Source organism: Petromyzon marinus (genome assembly GCF_048934315.1).
Source record: "Petromyzon marinus isolate PM22_M1 ecotype Great Lakes invasive population chromosome 77 unlocalized genomic scaffold, UKy_Petmar_22M1.pri1.0 chr77_unloc.3, whole genome shotgun sequence".
Classification (NCBI taxonomy): Eukaryota; Metazoa; Chordata; class Hyperoartia; order Petromyzontiformes; family Petromyzontidae; genus Petromyzon; species Petromyzon marinus.
Window position 1 is genome coordinate 159,497 of NW_027422623.1, and position 10,000 is coordinate 169,496.

Genomic DNA, 10,000 nt, shown 5'->3' on the forward strand with positions numbered 1-10,000 from the left:
GCTATCACCACCACCACTACCACCATCATGATCACCATCACTGCTATCACCACCATGATCACCATCACTGCTATCACCACCATCACTTCCACCACCATGATCACCATCACTGCTATCACCACCATGATCACCATCACCGCTATCACCACCATCACTACCACCACCATGATCACCATCACTGCTATCACCACCATGATCACCATCACTGCTATCACCACCATCACTTCCACCACCATGATCACCATCACTGCTATCACCACCATGATCACCATCACTGCTATCACCACCATGATCACTATCACTGCTATCACCACCATGATCACTATCACTGCTATCACCACCATGATCACCATCACTGCTATCACCACCATCACTACCACCACCATGATCACCATCACTGCTATCACCACCATGATCACCATCACCGCTATCACCACCATCACTACCACCACCATGATCACCATCACTGCTATCACCACCATGATCACCATCACTGCTATCACCACCGTCACTACCACCACCATGATCACCATCACTGCTATCACCACCATCACTACCACCACCATGATCACCATCACTGCTAACACCACCATGATCACCATCACTGCTATCACCACCATCACTTCCACCACCATGATCACCATCACTGCCATCACCACCATGATCACCATCACTGCTATCACCACCATGATCACCATCACTGCTATCACCACCATGATCACCATCACTGCTATCACCACCATGATCACCATCACTGCTATCACCACCATGATCACCATCACTGCTATCACCACCATCACTACCACCACCATGATCACCATCACTGCTATCACCACCATGATCACCATCACTGCTATCACCACCATGATCACCATCACTGCTATCACCACCATCACTACCACCACCATGATCACCATCACTGCTATCACCACCATGATCACCATCACTGCTATCACCACCATGATCACCATCACTGCTATCACCACCATCACTACCACCACCATGATCACCATCACTGCTATCACCACCATGATCACCATCACTGTTATCACCACCATGATCACCATCACTGCTATCACCACCATGATCACCATCACTGCTATCACCACCATGATCACCATCACTGCTATCACCACCATGATCACCATCACTGCTATCACCACCATCACTACCACCACCATGATCACCATCACTGCTATCACCACCATGATCACCATCACCGCTATCACCACCATCACTACCACCACCATGATCACCATCACTGCTATCACCACCATGATCACCATCACTGCTATCACCACCATCACTACCACCACCATGATCACCATCACTGCTATCACCACCATCACTACCACCACCATGATCACCATCACTGCTATCACCACCATGATCACCATCACTGCTATCACCACCATCACTTCCACCACCATGATCACCATCACTGCCATCACCACCATGATCACCATCACTGCTATCACCACCATGATCACCATCACTGCTATCACCACCATGATCACCATCACTGCTATCACCACCATGATCACCATCACTGCTATCACCACCATGATCACCATCACTGCTATCACCACCATCACTACCACCACCATGATCACCATCACTGCTATCACCACCATGATCACCATCACTGCTATCACCACCATGATCACCATCACTGCTATCACCACCATCACTACCACCACCATGATCACCATCACTGCTATCACCACCATGATCACCATCACTGCTATCACCACCATGATCACCATCACTGCTATCACCACCATCACTACCACCACCATGATCACCATCACTGCTATCACCACCATGATCACCATCACTGCTATCACCACCATGATCACCATCACTGCTATCACCACCATGATCACCATCACTGCTATCACCACCATGATCACCATCACTGCTATCACCACCATGATCACCATCACTGCTATCACCACCATCACTACCACCACCATGATCACCATCACTGCTATCACCACCATGATCACCATCACCGCTATCACCACCATCACTACCACCACCATGATCACCATCACTGCTATCACCACAATGATCACCATCACTGCTATCACCACCATCACTACCACCACCATGATCACCATCACTGCTATCACCACCATCACTACCACCACCATGATCACCATCACTGCTATCACCACCATGATCACCATCACTGCTATCACCACCATCACTTCCACCACCATGATCACCATCACTGCCATCACCACCATGATCACCATCACTGCTATCACCACCATGATCACCATCACTGCTATCACCACCATGATCACCATCACTGCTATCACCACCATGATCACCATCACTGCTATCACCACCATGATCACCATCACTGCTATCACCACCATCACTACCACCACCATGATCACCATCACTGCTATCACCACCATGATCACCATCACTGCTATCACCACCATGATCACCATCACTGCTATCACCACCATCACTACCACCACCATGATCACCATCACTGCTATCACCACCATGATCACCATCACTGCTATCACCACCATGATCACCATCACTGCTATCACCACCATCACTACCACCACCATGATCACCATCACTGCTATCACCACCATGATCACCATCACTGCTATCACCACCATGATCACCATCACTGCTATCACCACCATGATCACCATCACTGCTATCACCACCATGATCACCATCACTGCTATCACCACCATGATCACCATCACTGCTATCACCACCATGATCACCATCACTGCTATCACCACCATCACTACCACCACCATGATCACCATCACTGCTATCACCACCATGATCACCATCACTGCTATCACCACCATGATCACCATCACTGCTATCACCACCACCACTACCACCACCACCACTACCACCACCATGATCACCATCACTGCTATCACCACCATGATCACCATCACTGCTATCACCACCATCACTACCACCACCATGATCACCATCACTGCTATCACCACCATGATCACCATCACTGCTATCACCACCATGATCACCATCACTGCTATCACCACCACCACTACCATAGTTGTGGTTGCAGGATGAGGGAAGGAGGGAGGGATGGAGGGGGGGGGTTGGGGGGGGGGTTGAGGGGGAGGGTTGAGGGGGGGGGGGTTGAGGGGGGGGTGAGGGGGGGGTGAGGGGGGGGTTGAGGGGGGGGTGAGGGGGGGTTGAGGGTGAAGGTTCACCCCGCCGTGCCACTGCTAGACTGCTGGAACCCTAGTGGTGAGTGTAGTGGTGAGTGTGGTGGTGAGTGTGGTGGTGAGTGTGGTGGTGAGTGTAGTGGTGAGTGTGGTGGTGAGTGTGGTGGTGAGTGTGGTGGTGAGTGTAGTGGTGAGTGTGGTGGTGAGTGTGGTGGTGAGTGTGGTGGTGAGTGTAGTGGTGAGTGTGGTGGTGAGTGTGGTGGTGAGTGTGGTGGTGAGTGTGGTGGTGAGTGTGGTGGTGAGTGTAGTGGTGAGTGTGGTGGTGAGTGTGGTGGTGAGTGTAGTGGTGAGTGTGGTGGTGAGTGTGGTGGTGAGTGTGGTGGTGAGTGTGGTGGTGAGTGTGGTGGTGAGTGTAGTGGTGAGTGTAGTGGTGAGTGTGGTGGTGAGTGTGGTGGTGAGTGTAGTGGTGAGTGTAGTGGTGAGTGTGGTGGTGAGTGTGGTGGTGAGTGTGGTGGTGAGTGTAGTGGTGAGTGTAGTGGTGAGTGTGGTGGTGAGCGTGGTGGTGAGCGTGGTGGTGAGTGTGGTGGTGAGTGTGGTGGTGAGTGTAGTGGTGAGTGTAGTGGTGAGTGTGGTGGTGAGTGTGGTGGTGAGTGTGGTGGTGAGTGTGGTGGTGAGTGTGGTGGTGAGTGTGGTGGTGAGTGTAGTGGTGAGTGTGGTGGTGAGTGTAGTGGTGAGTGTGGTGGTGAGTGTGGTGGTGAGTGTAGTGGTGAGTGTAGTGGTGAGTGTGGTGGTGAGTGTGGTGGTGAGTGTAGTGGTGAGTGTAGTGGTGAGTGTAGTGGTGAGTGTGGTGGTGAGTGTGGTGGTGAGTGTGGTGGTGAGTGTGGTGGTGAGTGTGGTGGTGAGTGTGGTGGTGAGTGTGGTGGTGAGTGTAGTGGTGAGTGTGGTGGTGAGTGTAGTGGTGAGTGTAGTGGTGAGTGTGGTGGTGAGTGTGGTGGTGAGTGTAGTGGTGAGTGTAGTGGTGAGTGTGGTGGTGAGCGTGGTGGTGAGTGTGGTGGTGAGTGTGGTGGTGAGTGTAGTAGTGAGCGTGGTGGTGAGTGTGGTGGTGAGTGTGGTGGTGAGCGTGGTGGTGAGTGTGGTGGTGAGTGTGGTGGTGAGCGTGGTGGTGAGTGTGGTGGTGAGCGTGGTGGTGAGTGTAGTAGTGGTGAGTGTAGTGGTGAGTGTAGTAGTGGTGAGTGTGGTGGTGAGTGTGGTGGTGAGTGTAGTAGTGAGCGTGGTGGTGAGTGTGGTGGTGAGCGTGGTGGTGAGCGTGGTGGTGAGTGTGGTGGTGAGTGTAGTGGTGAGTGTGGTGGTGAGTGTGGTGGTGAGTGTGGTGGTGGTGAGCGTGGTGGTGAGTGTAGTGGTGAGTGTGGTGGTGAGTGTGGTGGTGAGTGTGGTGGTGTGCGTGGTGGTGAGCGTGGTGGTGAGCGTGGTGGTGAACGTGGTGGTGAGTGTAGTAGTGGTGAGCGTGCTGGTGAGCGTGGTGGTGAGCGTGGTGGTGAGCGTAGTGGTGAGTGTAGTAGTGGTGAGTGTAGTAGTGGTGAGTGTAGTAGTGGTGAGTGTGGTGGTGAGTGTGGTGGAGAGTGTGGTGGTGAGTGTGGTGGTGGTGAGCGTGCAGGTGAGCGTGGTGGTGAGTGTGGTGGTGAGCGTGGTGGTGAGCGTGGTGGTGAGTGTAGTGGTGAGCGTGGTGGTGAGCGTGGTGGTGAGTGTGGTGGTGAGTGTGGTGGTGGTGAGCGTGCAGGTGAGCGTGGTGGTGAGTGTAGTAGTGGTGAGTGTAGTAGTGGTGAGCGTGGTGGTGAGTGTAGTAGTGGTGAGCGTGGTGGTGAGCGTGGTGGTGAGTGTAGTGGTGAGTGTGGTGGTGAGCGTGGTGGTGAGCGTGGTGGTGAGCGTGGTGGTGAGCGTGGTGGTGAGCGTGGTGGTGAGTGTAGTAGTGGTGAGTGTAGTAGTGGTGAGCGTGGTGGTGAGTGTAGTAGTGGTGAGTGTAGTAGTGGTGAGCGTGGTGGTGAGTGTAGTAGTGGTGAGTGTAGTAGTGGTGAGCGTGGTGGTGAGCGTGGTGGTGAGCGTGGTGGTGAGTGTAGTAGTGGTGAGCGTGGTGGTGAGCGTGGTGGTGAGCGTGGTGGGGAGCGTGGTGGTGAGCGTGGTGGTGAGCGTAGTGGTGAGTGTAGTGGTGAGTGTGGTGGTGAGTGTGGTGGTGAGTGTGGTGGTGAGTGTGGTGGTGAGTGTGGTGGTGTGCGTGGTGGTGAGTGTAGTAGTGGTGAGTGTAGTAGTGGTGAGTGTAGTAGTGGTGAGTGTGGTGGTGAGTGTGGTGGTGAGCGTGGTGGTGGGTGTGGTGGTGTGCGTGGTGGTGAGCGTGGTGGTGAGTGTGGTGGTGAGCGTGGTGGTGAGCGTGGTGGTGAGTGTAGTAGTGGTGAGCGTGCTGGTGAGCGTGGTGGTGAGCGTGGTGGTGAGCATAGTGGTGAGTGTAGTAGTGGTGAGTGTAGTAGTGGTGAGCGTGGTGGTGAGTGTGGTGGTGGTGTGCGTGGTGGTGAGTGTAGTGGTGAGTGTAGTAGTGGTGAGTGTAGTAGTGGTGAGCGTGGTGGTGAGTGTGGTGGTGGTGTGCGTGGTGGTGAGTGTAGTGGTGAGTGTAGTGGTCCCCACCGTGTGGATGTAATGAGGTGAGTGTAGTAGTGGTGAGTGTAGTGGTGAGCGTGGTGGTGAGTGTAGTGGTGAGTGTAGTGGTGAGCGTGGTGCTGAGTGTAGTGGTGAGCGTGGTGGTGAGTGTAGTGGTGGTGAGTGTAGTGGTGAGTGTAGTAGTGGTGAGTGTAGTAGTGGTGAGTGTAGTGGTGGTGAGTGTAGTGGTGAGTGTAGTGGTGAGTGTAGTGGTGAGTGTAGTAGTGGTGAGTGTAGTGGTGAGTGTAGTGGTCCTCACCGTGTGGATGTAGTGAGGTGAGTGTAGTAGTGGTGAGTGTAGTAGTGGTGAGTGGTGAGTAGTAGTGGTAGTGGTGAGTGTAGTAGTGGTGAGTGTAGTGGTGAGTGTAGTAGTGGTGAGTGTAGTGGTGAGTGTAGTGGTGGTGAGTGTAGTGGTGAGTGTAGTGGTGAGTGTAGTAGTGGTGAGTGTAGTGGTGAGTGTAGTAGTGGTGAGTGTAGTGGTGAGTGTAGTGGTGAGTGTAGTGGTGAGTGTAGTAGTGGTGAGTGTAGTGGTCCTCACCGTGTGGATGTAGTGAGGTGAGTGTAGTAGTGGTGAGTGTAGTGGTGAGTGTAGTAGTGGTGAGTGTAGTAGTGGTGAGTGTAGTGGTGAGTGTAGTAGTGGTGAGTGTAGTGGTGAGTATAGTGGTGAGTGTAGTGGTGAGTGTAGTGGTGAGTGTAGTGGTCCTCACCGTGTGGATGTAGTGAGGTGAGTGTAGTGGTGAGTGTAGTGGTGAGTGTAGTAGTGGTGAGTGTAGTGGTGAGTGTAGTAGTGGTGAGTGTAGTGGTGAGTGTAGTGGTGAGTGTAGTGGTGAGTGTAGTAGTGGTGAGTGTAGTAGTGGTGAGTGTAGTGGTGAGTGTAGTGGTGAGTGTAGTAGTGGTGAGTGTAGTAGTGGTGAGTGTAGTAGTGGTGAGTGTAGTGGTGAGTGTAGTAGTGGTGAGTGTAGTAGTGGTGAGTGTAGTGGTGAGTGTAGTAGTGGTGAGTGTAGTGGTGAGTGTAGTGGTGAGTGTGGTGGTGAGTGTAGTGGTGAGTGTAGTGGTGAGTGTAGTAGTGGTGAGTGTAGTAGTGGTGAGTGTAGTAGTGGTGAGTGTAGTGGTGAGTGTAGTGGTGAGTGTAGTAGTGGTGAGTGTAGTGGTGAGTGTAGTAGTGGTGAGTGTAGTGGTGAGTGTAGTGGTGAGTGTAGTGGTGAGTGTAGTAGTGGTGAGTGTAGTGGTGAGTGTAGTGGTGAGTGTGGTGGTGAGTGTAGTAGTGGTGAGTGTAGTAGTGGTGAGTGTAGTGGTGAGTGTAGTGGTGAGTGTAGTAGTGGTGAGTGTAGTGGTGAGTGTAGTGGTGAGTGTAGTGGTGAGTGTAGTGGTGAGTGTAGTAGTGGTGAGTGTAGTAGTGGTGAGTGTAGTGGTGGTGAGTGTAGTAGTGGTGAGTGTAGTGGTGAGTGTAGTGGTGAGTGTAGTAGTGGTGAGTGTAGTGGTGAGTGTAGTAGTGGTGAGTGTAGTGGTGAGTGTAGTGGTGAGTGTAGTGGTGAGTGTAGTAGTGGTGAGTGTAGTGGTGAGTGTAGTGGTGAGTGTGGTGGTGAGTGTAGTAGTGGTGAGTGTAGTAGTGGTGAGTGTAGTGGTGAGTGTAGTAGTGGTGAGTGTAGTAGTGGTGAGTGTAGTGGTGAGTGTAGTGGTGAGTGTGGTGGTGAGTGTGGTGGTGAGTGTAGTAGTGGTGAGTGTAGTAGTGGTGAGTGTAGTGGTGAGTGTAGTGGTGAGTGTGGTGGTGAGTGTAGTAGTGGTGAGTGTAGTAGTGGTGAGTGTAGTGGTGAGTGTAGTGGTGAGTGTAGTAGTGGTGAGTGTAGTAGTGGTGAGTGTAGTGGTGAGTGTAGTGGTGAGTGTAGTGGTGAGTGTGGTGGTGAGTGTAGTAGTGGTGAGTGTAGTAGTGGTGAGTGTAGTGGTGAGTGTAGTAGTGGTGAGTGTAGTAGTGGTGAGTGTAGTAGTGGTGAGTGTAGTAGTGGTGAGTGTAGTGGTGAGTAGTGGTGAGTGTAGTGGTCCTCACCGTGTGGATGTAGTGAGGTGAGTGTAGTAGTGGTGAGTGTAGTGGTGAGTGTAGTGGTGAGTGAAGTGGTGAGTGTAGTGGTGAGTGTAGTAGTGGTGAGTGTAGTGGTGAGTGTGGTGGTGAGTGTAGTGGTGAGTGTAGTAGTGGTGAGTGTAGTGGTGAGTGTGGTGGTGAGTGTAGTGGTGAGTGTAGTGGTGGTGAGTGTAGTAGTGGTGAGTGTAGTGGTGAGTGTAGTGGTGAGTGTAGTGGTGAGTGTAGTGGTGAGTGTAGTGGTGAGTGTAGTGGTGAGTGTAGTGGTGAGTGTAGTGGTGAGTATAGTGGTGAGTGTAGTGGTGAGTGTAGTGGTGAGTGTAGTGGTGAGTGTAGTGGTGAGTGTAGTGGTGAGTGTAGTGGTGAGTGTAGTGGTGAGTGTAGTGGTGAGTGTAGTGGTCCTCACCGTGTGGATGTAGTGAGGTGGCGTCGGCTGCTGGGGTTGTGGGAACCCCACTGGACTCAGGCGAGGCAGGCTTGGGACAGGGCCTACTGCAGATGGGAATGGGGAAGTATGGCTCTTCTTCCTGCACGTGGAGACAGAGACACAGGGAGACTCAGGGAGACGCGTGGAGACACTGGTAGATGCGTGGAGACACTGGGAGACACGGGGAGATGTGGGGAGACTCAGGGAGACACTGGGAGACACTGGGAGATAGTGGAGACACTGGGAGACACGGGGAGACACTGGGAGACACGGGGAGATGTGTGGAGACACTGGGAGATAGTGGAGACACCGGGAGACACGGGGAGATGCGTGGAGACACTGGGAGACACGGGGAGACACTGGGAGACACGGGGAGATGTGTGGAGACACTGGGAGATAGTGGAGACACTGGGAGACACGGGGAGATGTGTGGAGACACTGGGAGACACGGGGAGACACTGGGAGACACGGGGAGATGTGGGGAGACTCAGGGAGACACTGGAAGATAGTGGAGACACTGGGAGATAGTGGAGACACTGGGAGATGTGTGGAGACACTGGGAGATGCGTGGAGACACTGGGAGACACTGGGAGATGCGTGGAGACACTGGGAGACACGGGGAGATGTGGGGAGACTCAGGGAGACACTGGGAGACACTGGGAGATAGTGGAGACACTGGGAGACACGGGGAGACACTGGGAGACACGGGGAGATGTGTGGAGACACTGGGAGATAGTGGAGACACCGGGAGACACGGGGAGATGCGTGGAGACACTGGGAGACACGGGGAGACACTGGGAGACACGGGGAGATGTGTGGAGACACTGGGAGATAGTGGAGACACTGGGAGACACGGGGAGATGCGTGGAGACACTGGGAGACACGGGGAGACACTGGGAGACACGGGGAGATGTGGGGAGACTCAGGGAGACACTGGAAGATAGTGGAGACACTGGGAGATAGTGGAGACACTGGGAGATGTGTGGAGACACTGGGAGATGCGTGGAGACACTGGGAGACACTGGGAGATGCGTGGAGACACTGGAAGATAGTGGAGACACTGGGAGATAGTGGAGACACTGGGAGATGTGTAGAGACACTGGTAGATGCGTGGAGACACTGGGAGACACTGGTAGATGTGTGGAGACACTGGGAGATAGTGGAGACACTGGGAGACACTGGGAGATAGTGGAGACACTGGGAGATAGTGGAGACACTGGGAGACACTGGGAGATGCGTGGAGACACTGGGAGATGTGTGGAGACACTGGGAGATAGTGGAGACACTGGGAGACACTGGGAGATAGTGGAGACACTGGGAGACACTGGGAGATAGTGGAGACACTGGGAGACACTGGGAGATGTGTGGAGACACTGGGAGACACTGGGAGATAGTGGAGATGCGTGGAGACACTGGGAGACACTGGGAGACACTGGGAGATGCGTGGAGACACTGGGAGATAGTGGAGATGTGTGGAGACACGGGGAGACACGGGGAGATAGTGGAGACACGGGGAGACACTGGGAGATAGTGGAGACACTGGGAGATAGTGGAGATGCGTGGAGACACTGGGAGATAGTGGAGACACTGGGAGATAGTGGAGACACTGGGAGACACTGGGAGACACTG

General features: G+C 53.4%; 1 protein-coding gene across 1 annotated transcript in view; it reads right to left on the reverse strand.

The window, feature by feature from the left end:
* INO80E (INO80 complex subunit E) overlaps positions 1-10,000 on the reverse strand; it is a 46,131-nt gene that overhangs the window by 11,952 nt on the left and 24,179 nt on the right. Inside the window, exon 6 of the mRNA XM_076058618.1 lies at positions 8,351-8,471. Coding sequence (XP_075914733.1) covers positions 8,351-8,471 — 121 coding nt within the window. The remainder of the gene's footprint in view (positions 1-8,350; positions 8,472-10,000) is intronic.